Below are 14,886 nucleotides of genomic sequence, written 5' to 3'. Positions count from 1 at the left end.
TCCTATAGTTGTGGCATGCGACCTCCACCTGGTGGCAGCATACGCCTTGAAGGTTAAATCTATAATCAACAGTTGTGAAGAAACTTTAAAAATAACAATATACTTGAGTTTGGTTTTCAAACATTGTTGACCACAACCCACAGTAAGAAATAGGTTTTGCATCATGACTCAGAACATTTATACATAAGTTTCACAAAACAATACTTGGTCTTACTGTGAGACACCGATATTTTCTAGTCCATTCCAATATTCTTTTTGATTCTCTTTTGTTAAAATAAAATGCTGGTTGCAACACACTAAGCTGCAAAGTACTGGGTCACAGTGCACAGCTTGGTGACATCACCGGGGGCTATCTTTGGGCAGGCCTCACAGGTTATTACCCAGTAAACTTCATTTTGTTCTCCCCCCACATATCTTCACCCTTTCAGGGACATAACACCTGCATTTTAAATTACTGTGAACAAATATGATTGTTTTTTTCACACAACATTTAAAATATTATTTATTCTTGCTGTATAAATTATATACATCATCCCAGAAAGTTCCTTTGTGCCGCTTCTCAGTGGACCCCTCCCTAGGCAACCACTGTTCTGATTTCTCTCACCATAGATTAGTTTTCCCTGTTCTAGAACCTTGTATAAATGGAATCATACATGATATATTCTTTTGATCTGGTGTCTTTTGCTTGATACAATTTTCTGGAGACTAATCCAGTAGTTTGGCGAGTAGCATTCCATTGTATGAACATATCACAGTTGTTTTCACTCTGCTGTTGATAGCCCTTTGGGTTGTTTTTAGGTTGGGCTTTTATGAATAAAGCTGCTATGAGCATTCACGTACATGTCTTGTATGCTTTCATCTCTCTTGGGATGTGTTCCAGTTTGCTAATGCTGCCATTATGCAAAATACCAGAAATGGATTGGCTTTTATAAAGGGGATTTATTTGGTTACAAAGTTACAGTCCTAAGGCCATAAAAGGGTCCAAACTAAGGCATTAACAATAGGCTACCTTCACTGAAGAACAGCTGAAGGCCAATGGTGTCCGGAAAACCTCTGTCAGCTGGGAAGGCACGTAGATGGTGTCTACCTTGAGGTTCTGGTTTCAAAATGGCTTTCTCCCAGGATGTTTCTCTCCAAGCATCTGGGCGTGTTCTCTTAGTTTCTCCCAGGCAAACTCTGGGCCAGCAAAAGTCTACTTTCAATGGTCATCTCCAAAATGTCTCTCTCAGCCGCTCTTGGGGCATTTTGTCCTCTCTTAGCTTAACATCTCCAAACATCCTTCTGTCTGCATCTCCAAGCATCTCCAAGTATCAGCATCAGCAAGATTCTGGGCCTGTGTGGCTTTTTTTAAAGGACTCCCATAAACGAATCAAGACCCAGGCTGAATGGGCGGGGCCACCCTTCCCTGGAAATAATTCAATCAGAGTTATCACCTACAGTTGGGTGAGTCACAGCTCCATGGAAACACTCAATTAATAGGTTCCAACCTAATCAACACTAATACTTCTGCCTCCACAAGATAGCATTAAAGAACATGGCTTTTTCTGGGGGACATAACATTTCCAAACTGGCATAGGGATAAAATTCCTGGAGGTGGAATAAACGGGTCAACAGGTAAAAGTATGTTTATAGGAAACTGTCAAACTGTTTGCCAAAGTGGTTGAACCATTTTACATTTTCCATTAGCAACATACGAGAGTTTGGTTGCTCCACATCGTTGCCAGTGGTTGTTGACATATGTCTGTGTGGTTGTATCTCTTAGTGGTTTTTATTTACATTTGCCACATGACTAATGTTGTTGAACACTTTTCATGCTGTTAGCTATTCATGTCTTAATTATGAAGTGTCTTTTCAAGCTTGGGTTGTTTGTGTTTTTTTTTTTAATGTCAACATGTAGCAGTTTTTTTTTTTTTTAAAACGTATTTTGTACACCAGTCCTTTATGTCATATATATATATATATACAGTTATATATATATATATGTATACAAATAATGCATATTGTCTCCCAGTCTCAGGAATGCATATTCATTTTATTAATGGTATCCTTTTTCATTGCAACAAAGTTTAATTTCAACAAAGTCCAATTTAATAATTTTCTTTTATCATTAGTGTTTTCTGGGACCTAAGGGATATTTTACTACCCTAAGGTTGGGAAGATAGTTTCGCCTTTTATGTTTAGATGTAAGATCCATCTTAAATTAATTTTTGAGAATGGTGTGAGATAGGGGTCAAGTTTTTTTTTTTTCCCATATAGATATCCCATGTTCTGACAGTATTTATTGAAAATACTTTCCTTTCTTCATTGAATTATAGCACAGAATTTAAAACAAAACAAAAACAAAAAATCTATTCTGCCAACATCCCTCTGGGTCCCTTAGACCATCCATAACCTTCAGGCTTGGTCTTCTATTCTTTCCGAGATTAATTTGTCTACGGTTATCTTGAGATTCTCAGAAGTTACTTTACTTACAAGGTAGGAGGATTTGCAAGGCTACATGTTTTTACAGGGTCTACTGCTGTGGTCAGTAGCCACTAACCATGTGTGGATGTTTAAATTATTTTAAAATAATTAAATTAAAATTATATTAAAATAAAATTAAAATTAAATAAAATTAGAAATTCAGTTTCTCAGACCCAATCACCACATTACATGTGCTCAGTAGCCACATGTGGCTATTTGCCAACCTACCAAACAGCATATATATAGAACATTTCCATTATTTCAAATGCGCTAGAAGGCAGTGGATTATGGAATAAGAACAGACGCAGGCTTCGTACATTCTGTAGCATATTGTAATGAAACTTTCTTGGTTTTGATCTTCATCATCCAGCTTCTACCTTTTTCCCTTGGTTCTTTCTCATTCTTCCTTGCTTTCATTTCCATTGTTTCAGCTGTCTTAAAAAATGCAATAGCTTATATCTGTTCTTTCCTATGTAGAAGGAAGAATTCCCCTGGCTGTCCAAGTAATAATTCCTTTCTGGAACCTACCTTGCGCTGACCTACTTAACTTCTCGCAGTGCGTGATAGTCTTCCAGCTGCCACTGGGCGCGCAGGCTTTCCCCCTTTGAGGTGTGGCCTAGAGAGATTTTATCTTTTACCTCCTGGTTAAAATTGTATTTCTCCTTAGCATTTCCACTATAAATTTAAACTTTGTAAAGGGGTAGTAGTTACGACCCATGGCCCTGTCCCATATTAAGATTTCTGTTCACTAATGAACTTTGTTGCTATTTCGTCACGAGCAGCCACATAGGAATGTGTGAGATTTTCGCTCTTGCTTTCTGGGCGTGAACCCCACGGACACTGACTGTGCCGTTGATGTCTTGCAGTGTGGGAATTTTGCTGTCCTGGTGGATCTTCATGTATCACCTCAAGGGTCCAACAACGATACCAGCTGGTTTTCTGAACAGAAGAAAGAGGTACAACCAAACTGTTTCACCACTTAATTGCAAGGAGCCTCAGTCCTTTGAAATAGTCACTCTTTCCAGCTTTCATTTTCATTATGAGTGACAAAAAAATATTATGAATGGTATTTAACTCTTGGAAAACAACTGTTTGTATTCCCAATGATAAACTCCCCCCATCTCCCCAACAGACGCTGAGTTTTTTTCCTTCAGAAACCACCTCCTCCATGTAATTTCATATGCTGCTATATTATTTAAACCAGAAATTTCCTACTCCTTTGTTTCTGGGGAAGGGGTTCTCTATATTAAAGAAAGAAAAAAGTGAAAATGACTGTTCTAGGTAAGGAGACGTTTCATCTAACTGGTTGTGGCGGATACGGCCAGCACCTGGAGCAGGTGTGGAGGTTAATACAAGGTTGATCTTTCTTACCTGCCTCAAATCCTCCTCTCTGCATGTTGTCTCCTCCACCTTCCTATTCTTCTGAGCCTGTAACAACAAATGAAGAGACATTTGACTGGGTCCCTTCCCTACTCCATCAGTCAGAAAAGCACTGTGCTAGCTGAGTGACTGGGAGCATAATGTCTGGCCCAGAGCCACCCCATCAACGAAGTGTTAGACCAGGTGCTGTCACAGTCCACACCTGGCCTTGCAGCTCAGCGATCCCATCCAGGTGCTTCTGTGGCCGACTGTTTATGGGGACACCCAGCTCTCATCATGCACCTTGCTTCCTTCTCCAGATCCCTGCTTACCAGAGTGCAGGGAAAGTGAGACATTGGCTTTTACCGAATTGTCATGGTACTTCTTTTCACCTATAACATTCTTTTTTTAAATGCAATTTTATTGAGATATATTCACATAATATACAGTCATCCAAAGTGTACAATCAGTTGTTCACAGTATCATCATATAGTTGCACATTCATCACCACTATCAATCTTTGAGCATTTTCATTACTCCAAAAAATAAAATAAAAATAAAAATAAAAATAAAAAAGAACATCCAAAACATCCCATTCCTCCCCCTCCCAATTGTTCATTTACTTTTTAAAAATACAGTTTTACTGAGATATATTCACACACTCTGTGGTCATCCACAGTGTACAATCAGTTATTCACATCACCATCATACAGTTGTGCATTCATTACCAGAATCAATTTTTGAAACTTTTCCTTACTCCAAAAGAAAAATAAAAGCAAAAAAGAACACCCAAATCTTTCCATCCCCTCCATTCCAGCCTATTCTTCATCTAATTTTTGTCCCCATTTTTCCACTCATCTGTCCATACACTGGATAGAGGGGGTGCAAGCCATATGGTTTTCACAATCACACAGTCACACTGTGCAAGCTACATAGTTATACAATCGTCTTCAAGAATCAAGGTCATTGGGTTACAGTTCAATAGCTTCAGGTATTTCCCTCTAGCCATTCCAACACACTAAAAACTAAAAAGTGATATCTATATAGCACATGAGAATACCCTCCAGAGTGACCTCTCGGCTCCATTTGAAATCTCTGTTTGCTATCTCCCAGCCAACCTTATTTTGCTTCATCTCTCTTCCCCCGTTTGGTCAAGAAGATTTTCTCAGTACCACAGTCCTGGGTCCAGGCTCATCGCTATAATTTTCTTTTGTTACAGTAGCTTTTTACAGCTAGAAATGAAAATAAATTTTATTGAAAGGTAGCATATAGAGAAACTACTAGTGATAGTGGCAAAAAAGACTTTCCTGTGATATTTTTGCAGTCTGCTTTTGGAGATCATTAGATTCCCCCACCCCACCCCCACCCTAACAAGAAAGAACGTACAGAAGGCAATATATTTTCAGTCAAAAGGTAGTACTTTGCTGTCATAATTTTGCAAAAGATACCTGTTGGCCCTAAACTGGGAGAGGGGGGCACAAGACACAATATGTTGGGGTTTATCATTCAGGTAAATGACTGTGGACTTAATATTTAGCAGGCCAACATCTCCTATTACTGTGTACCTCTATATAATCCCATTCTTTAGCACACTAACACACGTCCCATGATTCAAAACAGTTAGTTCAGTTCCCCAAGGTGACTAACACACACTGAGGGGAGCTCACCCGAAAAGCCTCTCACTTCACTTACATATTAGCAGTGTTCTAGAATATCCCGTTCCAGATCCGTATTTTCCTCTATTCCCTCCCAGCTTTACCACCTCATCCTTACACTTTTCTTGTTGACAATTAGTTACTTTTGCCCAAGAGACAGTTGACTTGGAAAGCTTTAAAATAAAGCCGTGGGTTTGTTAATCACCCCCTAGCTAAATTGTGAAGCTCGGTTTTTCCAGGGTGCCACACACACCTGCTGTTTCTCCACCTAGTAACCTGCTTCAGGGCAGCAGGACGTGACTTAGCAAAGATAAAGATGTGAAATGCACGACTGGACCTGCTGAGCTCAGCTGCAGCGGCAGCTGGCAGAGATGCCTATCAGACCAGCAAGCCAGGCTTGCCTCTTAAAGCAAAGCAGATTGTTTGCTGTTTCTATTTTAAGCTTTTCCTTGAAATATGTTCACTGGTACTGCAATCGCAGTGCATGTGGAAGAAAGGAGAAACGCTAGTCGAGTAAAGGATGTGACGTTACTTTATGTTCAGTGTCTCAGTGCTCTCATCTCTTTTCTGATTGGGATTTCATGAGCCACCAATTTGATTGCATTTTAACAGTCACTTGATGCAGTGGAAGTCTAATAATATCCAGTTCCTTTGAGAAAAAGGAACCAATTGCATGTATTAAACATGTTTACTTTGAGCCTGGCATGAGTAGGCTTTATACCCAAACAGTTGAACTCAGGCTTTTCCATTTCAGAATGTTAGGAAGCAAACATAAGCCAGCCCCTGCTGTCCCAGAGATGCTGTCTGTTTCTCCCTCTCGCTTACTGATTTTAACTTCTTCTCATCTGTCCTTCAAACTTAGGTTTTTTCTTTACCCTTACTTTGCTGTGGTTCTGAAGAGCATGCTTCGTTAAGTGATATAGTTGGTTACTGTGATGTCTTGATCACATTGTCACACTTGAGTCATCGAAGAAAAGCCCCATAACTATAGGGAGAAAGTGTATGCGTATGGGTCTTTGCTTTATTTTTGTCATGCTATTTTTAGTTCTGGCCTTATAGGGTGTTTACTGCCAGTTTTTAACAATCCTTGTTTTCATGTATGTCTTTTACATATTTTCTAGCCCAGTCATAGTTGAACCCTGCATGTGAAGCAAAAGTCTTTAGTTGTTAAAACAACACTATAAGGCATGGCTGCTTTTCTGTTGTGTGAGCAGTGCCAAAACGCTCAGCTGTAAACAGATATCTCTGTATTCCACAGGGCACTGCATCTTTGGGCTGCAAAATGAGAAGCAGGAGGAGACCAGTGTTTGTATTTTATCTAGCAATCACGTTTGTGACTTAAGTCAATGGGCTGCTAAACTGTTTGAGGAACACAAGCATTTATAATAAAAGAGAAGTTTGGCTAGAATTGCCTTTAGAAGCAGCTTAAAATTTTGTTTCCCATTTTAATTTGTGAAGATTCTGAGAGATCAACTTGAGATGGCATTGCAAGAAACCAGTGAAACAGGTTTGAAGTGACCTCGGCAACGCTGAGCGTTCTGCATAGTCTTGGAAATTGAACCAGAATGATCAGTTCTTAGGTACCAAGTCTTAATCTAAATAAAGAAAATTAGATTTCTGTGCAATTTTTTCCCCTCTTCCTACATTAGGTTACATTTTTCTGGTGGTGTAGCCAAAATGGACAGGATGCCTTCCCATTGTGTGGTTGGGCTGTTAAAGTTTTGTTTTTCTTTTTGTAAATTGTACTAGTAAAAAACCATAGACAGACCCAGAAATCTGCTAGTGATATGGTATGTTGAAATTAAATTAAAACCACATGTTTCTGTTGCCTAATAAATATTAATTTACTCTGGAGAAATATGAAAGTTCTCTTCTTTTCATCGTTAGTGGGTGAATGTAACACAGTTTCAACAACAGCAAATGGGCATACCATCATCAACAAGCATGTGCAGGGAAATCAGAAGACTAAATTTCAGTGCTTTGTTCAACCCACCGCTCCATGCTATTCCTTCTTCATTAGATTTGTAAACTTGAAGCCAGAAAATAATGAATGATGGTGTTTCCATTGAAGAAGTTTCTTAACCATGTTTGAGACATGGGAGATTTTAATGTAAAAATCATTGTTTCTGGTTGGTTCCTCTTGAAAAATTGGAAGATTACAAAAGTCTGCTGAGACTGCAGGGTGCTCTGCACCCCCCACCACTCTGGGGTGGGGTCTGGGGCTGGGTCTGCCAGTGTGTGATTTTGCACTCACTTCTGACTGGCTCCTTCCCTTCCCCACGGTCCCGGCCCAGTCACTGTGGGCATTTCAGTGGGGCCCTTGCTGCCAACCTGTGTTGACTGCATTTGACTTCTCTCTTTTATTTGTCTCAGTACAGCAGTTGCTTGGTATTAATACAAACACATTTCTTTACCTCACTGATTTGGTCACCCTGTCACACTAATTTTTACATTGAAGCAAGAGTGATTTTTTATCTTTCTTTTAGAACGGTGAAACTGAGGTGGGGAGAAGTGAAATGAATTTCCGAGAACCCAGAGTGAGCCAACGTCATGGTTTCGAAGAAACCTCAGTAGCAAATTTAAATCTGCAGTCATATCCCTCAACATATATGACATTCCTTTCAACATTCCTAGCTAAATTATAAAGCAAACAGAATGAAATGTCCAGTGTTGACTTTTTAATATGTACTGTGTTGATCTTTCTGCATTGCACTGAATTTTAGGATGTTATTTCCAACTTTTTATTTACTTTAGGAAGTCTGTTTACTGCTCAAAGAAACCATTGATTCAAGAGTTAAGGAGCACTTGGAAGTTTGTAAACACCACTGGCCGTCAAATACAGAATTCACAAGATCCAGTCCCTTGTCCTTAAAAGGTAGGCATGGAGCACTTTGATTTTAGACAAAGAAAGTAAAATTTCTGCTTTGTTAGAAATGGCAGTTATGTTTGACTCCGACTGTTGTGTTAGCATAGTGATACATTTCTAAAACACGTTCTCATGAAATGACTTTATTTGGGGAAAGAAAATTAATTGAAAAGCCCCGAAGGGCTTTTAATGGTAGCCAAACTATATGAAAATATGAAATGAAGCATTCCTAAGGAAACCATAAGTTCTTTAAAGGCTTTTTTTTCCCCTCCATAATTAGTCTTACAAATGGGTTTACATTAATAGTGACTTAAATTGATTTGGGATTTTATACTTTTTAAAACGCTTTCCAATATGTCACCCTATTTCAGTGGTTCTCAGCTGGGGCCAATTTTTCTCCCTGGGAGACATTTAGCAATAGCTGGAGACAGATTTTGTTTTCACAGCTTGGGGGAGTGCAACTGACATCTAGTGGGTAGCACCAGAGATGCTGCTAAACACCCTGCAATGCACAGGGCAGCCCCCACCACAAAGAGTTACCCAGCCCAAATGTCAAGCCCGACCGAGGGTGGAAAACCCTGCCCTATTTTCCTACAAATACTATGAGAATGGTCTTATCTTTCATTTATAGGTAAAGAAACTGAGGGTCGGCAAGGTTAAGTGCTTGCCCCCCCAGAAAGATAGTCTTGAGGACAGGGATTATCTTGTTTTTTTTGCTATCTTTCCCTCTCGTTTCCCCTCTCCTCAGTATTTAACCCAGTGCTTAATGTGCAGAATCAGTGGTGCGTTGAATGAAAGGGTACTTGGGGCGTGGGGGGGCAAGTGGCAGATCCTGAATCCAGACCCAGCGACTCTGACTCCCAGCCCAGTGTTGTCTCCACTCGATCATTGTTCTGCTTTTAATTCTTCCATTTTGGGTCAGCACTCATAGCACTCTCTGCGCTACAAATACGGACAACCCTGTGTCACCCACAAAGGACAGCGGGGACCAGATCATGCTAATGCAACAAGGAGTTGGTCCCCTCTTTGGGGGGGAAAGTGTGTCAGGTGCCCTCCTTTGAAGGTGTATTTGATCCAAAGCATTTACCCTGGTCCAGCTGTTAAGGAAGCAAGCAGATTAATTTGACCTAACCCAAAAGCCTTGAACAAATGGGATTTTCAGTCCAAACAATATTGTGTTAGATGATGCTTTCTGGTTTTTAGCTCAGTAATGTTATAAATTTTGAGAAAAGTTATGGGAGCTTGCATTCCTTGTACCACAGCAAACCTGGTTATTCTCACCTTCTAACTTGAAAAAAGGAAAAGGAATGGATCAAGGTTCCAAGACCTCCATCTCTGGTGCAGCAGATACTGTAAGTTAGCGTGATCAGTCCTGTTTCTCAGTGACCCTACCCTTTCTCTTGCCTTCCTCCTCAACCGAGCAAAGAAAGCAAAATACTCTATTTCCCAGCTGCTTTCACAGCTAGAAAACACAATTCTGGCGCAAAAATGGGAGTTAAAGCCTTTCTTGGGCTCATATGAAGAAGTTTATTTTTAAACAGAAAAGTGCTCTTACTATGCATACAATTATGTAACCTATTTTTTCCACTTAATATATTATAAAAATCCTTCCACACATGCATCACCATTTTGAGTAACCACAGAGTATTCAATTAAATGTCCATATTTTAATCTATTGGGGGGGGACATTTAGGTTGCACCTAATATTTTCATTTGCCGTAAACAATGGTACAGTGAACATCCTGATAATATACATATTTGTACACTTCAATTTCTTTATAGTATTTCTAGTTGAATGTTTATATTTTTATTGGTTTGCAAATAAGCTTCTTAAGGCTATTGATGCTTTGTGTGGTCAATATGCTGCAAATCTTTTTTCCAGTTTGCCATTTGCCTTTTACTTGGTTTATTTAATTGTATGGCTGCAAACAGGGAGAGAGTCCTCCATGGTGTCTCTAATGACCACTACTGGGACGAATGTCCCTTGTGGACCCTTGTAGAAGGGTGTGTAGTGTGGGAATGTGGTTGATTGCCAGAGGAACCCAGTGATACATTGTGACATTGTGCTGTTCATTCTTTGGAAAAAGCGTTGTGCTAAATATACTTCTTTGAGCGTAGGATTGGTTTGAGAACACCATCTCCCCTCACCTTCCTTCTCACTCCCCATTCTTTCCACTGCAAGCAGTTAACCTTGAATTGAACATGTCCGTTGATCTTCATACCTTAGCCATTGGCCCCTTCTCTGTTGCCTCCAACCAGTCCATGCTCCTGCCTCACCTGCACATCTGGACAACTGCAGCAGCCGCTTCACTGGCTTCCTTGCATCTGCTCTGGCCAATGCCCCACCTCCCACCCACACTGCAGGTAGTGTGATCATTTAACTTCACAGGGCTGATCCCCCCCTCCCCCCGTTTTTAAAATTGTGGAATATAACGTATGTACATAAAAGTGAAAACTTTCAAAGTATGATTTAACAAGTAATTAGAGAGCAAATTTCAAAGAATGTTATGGGTTACAGTTCCACAGTTTCAGTTCTTTCCTTATTGTGAAATATATATACAGAAATGTATATAAATACAGAATTGTATTATCATCAGTTTACCTGCCTTTCTCCCTCACCTTTGGTGATAAAGATGGACTCTGCCACCCCCAGAGCCTCCTTTCTTCTCTAGATTACCTTACTGCTGAACTCTCGAGTATAAACTGGTAACTGTGCTTCTGGTTCTAAGTGCTGAACCCCAGACTAAACTGTTAATTTCCTAAAGGTAAGGACACGATTCCTTCAACTCTCTCACAGGTTTCCTTTTCACAGGTGACCGTGCTTACCATGTTCTAGGCCGTGCACACCCTCGTGGATGAGAGCGACCCACACAATGCTGCACCGCCACCTTATATTGTTTATTAACAAGCATCGCTAACCGTGGACACCGAACGCACACTTTTACTCTTTCCTGATCTATCTGCCTGTTCTCAGCTGCTACAATCTTCCGAAATGCCTTTTTCAAAAGCAATTTCAAAGCCACTGACCATGAGGTCATGGCTATTTCCACGTCAGTATTAAGCTCTGTGTTTTACGGTCCCTGAAAATAGAGTGGCTGTGACTGCCTGGGTAGTTTCAGCTGTGTGATGTGGGTGTTTATGCTCTCGTGTAAACTGGACATTTTCTCTCACCTGCACGTGTGCCTTACCTCATCCAGCTCTCATGTGCTTCAGCAGGATGTGCACACTTAATATATGACCCTGGATAAGCTGCGGCCCCTAGATGGTAACTTCACTGATTGCGTTAATAATATTAATATTTACCATGGTTTTATTTTTCTTTATAAAAAATAACATAAATGACTTTGAGGCCAGTTCCTTAATCATATAACAAAGGAATACAAAGAGTAGTCACAAACCCAAACAATGAACATTTAACACGGATGGTCACCAGTAGCCTTGTCTTAAGATGTACCTCAAATGTTATTTCTGTAGATTCGGTAGAAAATAGTGATGTAAGAAAGTTTCTTAAAGACATAATTATCACTTCCCGTCAGTTCTACCTCATTCATATTTGTCCCCTGAGCCTTGCCAACATCAGGTATACCAGTGCTTTTAATTTTTGCTAGTCTGTCAGGCCAAGAAGCAAAAAAGAAGACATTGTTTGAATTTACTTTATTTCTGTTTTTTCCCATTGTCAGTCCCTTGGTTAAGGCCCTCCTTCATCAGATCTTGAATTACTACTATAGCCTCTCGATTATCCCCCCAGTTCATCCACATGTCTGCTAACGCAATCTTTAAAAACAAATTTATTCTCTCAAAGCAACCTTTTGAAAGCAAAAATTTGATTGTCCCCAGTTTAATGCCCTTCTGTGGCCAGGAACATTAGTTGCCTAATGACCTTTTTTGAGTTTCTTTTCTGCTTAAGGTGAGCCAGAATGGGTCTGGCTCTTCAGCAGAGAAGTTGATTAAGGATATCATGCAGCTTACAGGATCTCCAGGAGGGCCAGAGAGCCCAATTCACAGACAGGACAGCCCAGCCTGACCTGGGGATGGCTTGGGTACAGGTAACATTTCATCTGCTGTCTGCGACCAGTGATGCCCAGCACTGGGCATCGGAAGCCATGCCCGGTGTCAGCCTCGGCCCCAACCTGCAGAAAAGCGGCTCCCTGTGTGTTCTGTCTGAGTCCACTACACAGTAAAGCTGGACCTCATGCCTGTACCCTACCTGCAAGTACATCAGGCCCTGCGAACTTTTTGACTTTTACCTTGGGAAGGTGGGACTTATAAAATATGGGGATTTACCAGTATGTCAAGAGGTTGTTCAGAATTTTTGGGTGGATGGATACAGGTTACAAATATCCAATAAAGTTTTCCCCTTGGCTTCCTTCTTCTGTAACTTCCAAACAGTAACAACATGCTGTTACAGCCTAACACCACAACTTCCCCAACTACAAAGGAAGTGTTTTCTTCATCTCCTCGAAGAGAGATGATCCCAGGTCTCATCAAGTCCTGGCTCCAAGTCCAGGATTTCTGAATGATGTTTATTCCTCCTCGAGTTCATTCACAGCCCATATTTGTAATTGGAAGCTTATCAACTAAATTAAAAGTTAACTATTGCCAACATTCCCTAAATAAAATCGCAGGGAAACAGAAAGCTAAAGAAATTAGTTAATGTATAAATATGCACATGATGCAACAAGTAAGAAAATACAAATTGATGCTACCGTTCTTACTTTCGCAACCAGATATACTAAATAGTTGGTGTTTATATCTTCCCTCTTCTAATGCTTATTTCATATTCTCTTTGCCCTTACTCGGTACCTCAGCCGATCAGGATTCTTTAACTGGAAGGGTGAACCACACCTTCATTCCTGAAGGATTTTAGCTGTTGATGGTCCTGTCTTCATAGGGTTGCCATAGTCTTTAGTTAACTTTTAGCACTGGATATGCTCTACTAGGTAGAATGATTATAATCCTTGTGTTGAATCCATATTCCTCTCTGCCCCTCCTGTGCCATCTTGAGCAGTCATTGGACAACAATTCAGCTCCTCTTTTGGCCAGTTTGTCTGTTGGTCTAAAGAGCCTGAAACAGTTACATGGCACTTTGAACGTTTAGTCTGACTCATTGTTATCTTCTCTTTTATAACCTTCCTTTGGCTAGAGAAGAAGCAGAGTCATGGAGATGGAAAGCAAACTTTTGGTGAGGTGGTCACGTCCCAATTCTACTCTTTGGTTCTGGAACCATGTATTCTGGCCAAGGAACACATACTGTTCTGCTGATCTGACCACATATGGCATCCTTTAGGATCTTACCCTACCTTCCACAAGGTCTGGCCTTACAGTTTGCATCATAACTGTATTTTCAGTTGACCTCTCCATCATTGTGTAAGGCCAACTGTATTAGAACCTTGCATGATTACTTCTAGGGCCACTGAATTTTATGAGCTCACTAACTTATTTTGTTCCCTATAAAATGAGTTTTTTGATCAGAGGCACTGTGGTGGTGATCGTGAATGAGGCCTTCATTAAGTCCATGGATGAAGTGGCTGGCAGTAACACAACAGGCTTAGAGGGCATGTCCAAATCCAGAATAAGGGTCCATTCTAGTGAAGATAAATTATTGCCTCCCCAGTGATGAAAGAGGTCCAGTTTAATCCACCTACCACCCCTGGCCCATCTTTCTGCCATATGAGAGTTGTTGATGGGGAGGCTCAGATTAATGGCTGTTGCTGATAAAATGGACACTTGCCAGGGCTCAGCTTTAGTAAGGGTTTGTCTGTGTTGTTGATCCCAAATGTAATGTTCATCTTTGCCACCATGGCTACATTGTGCTGAGCCCTCTTGTCAGGTATTTTGGGAACCTGGGGAAAGGAGTTGACCAGTGTCATCTTATCTACTTCATTACAAGAACTTCTCTATAATGGAGCCTTTTCAAGAACATTCATATAAGTTACATATATTCTCGCAGTCCACATAGCTTTTTCCCAAACGTTCTTCTCACCAGTCTTCTGAGTCTCTAGCCATCTCTTTAAACCATTAGCCACTGCTAGTAAATTAGTGTACGTTTGTATCTCAGGCCATCTCCCCGTACAGGCCAAGGGGTCCCAAAATACACCATTCAGCGTTATGCCTCCTGGACAGATTTTCCTTCTCTACCCTGAGTGGGGTTATGTCATTGTAGTCATTCACTTCTGGCCACTTCTAACCTATGGGGCAGAGCCATCTATAAACAAGAAGCAAATTTAAAAAAAATTGTGGTTTTATATATATATATATATATATATAACATAAAGTTTGCCATTTTAACTATTTTAAATGTACAATTCAATGTCATTAATTACATTCACAATATTGTGCAACCTTTACAACTATCTCTTACCAAAACTTGTTTATCCTAAACAGAAATTCTGTACCTTTTAAGCAATAACTCCCTATTGCCCCCTTCTCCCTACCCCCCAGTAACCTCTAATCTATTTTCTGTGTCTGTGAATTTGCCTATTCTAGACATTTAATGAAAATGGAATCATATAATATTTGTCCTTTTGTGCCTAGTTTATTGCA

General features: G+C 40.3%; 1 protein-coding gene across 1 annotated transcript in view; it reads left to right on the top strand.

Annotated features, from left to right (window-relative positions):
- LOC119516178 (SLX4 interacting protein) overlaps window positions 1–14,886 on the top strand; it is a 196,154-nt gene that overhangs the window by 127,910 nt on the left and 53,358 nt on the right. Inside the window, 2 exon segments of the mRNA XM_037812422.1 lie at window positions 3,330–3,419; window positions 8,232–8,352. Of these exon segments, the coding sequence (XP_037668350.1) occupies window positions 3,330–3,419; window positions 8,232–8,352 (211 nt within the window).

Source organism: Choloepus didactylus, chromosome 19 (genome assembly GCF_015220235.1).
Source record: "Choloepus didactylus isolate mChoDid1 chromosome 19, mChoDid1.pri, whole genome shotgun sequence".
NCBI classification, from domain to species: domain Eukaryota; kingdom Metazoa; phylum Chordata; class Mammalia; order Pilosa; family Megalonychidae; genus Choloepus; species Choloepus didactylus.
The sequence above is the reverse complement of the archived record's forward strand: the minus strand, read 5'-3'. Positions and strand labels throughout refer to the sequence as shown.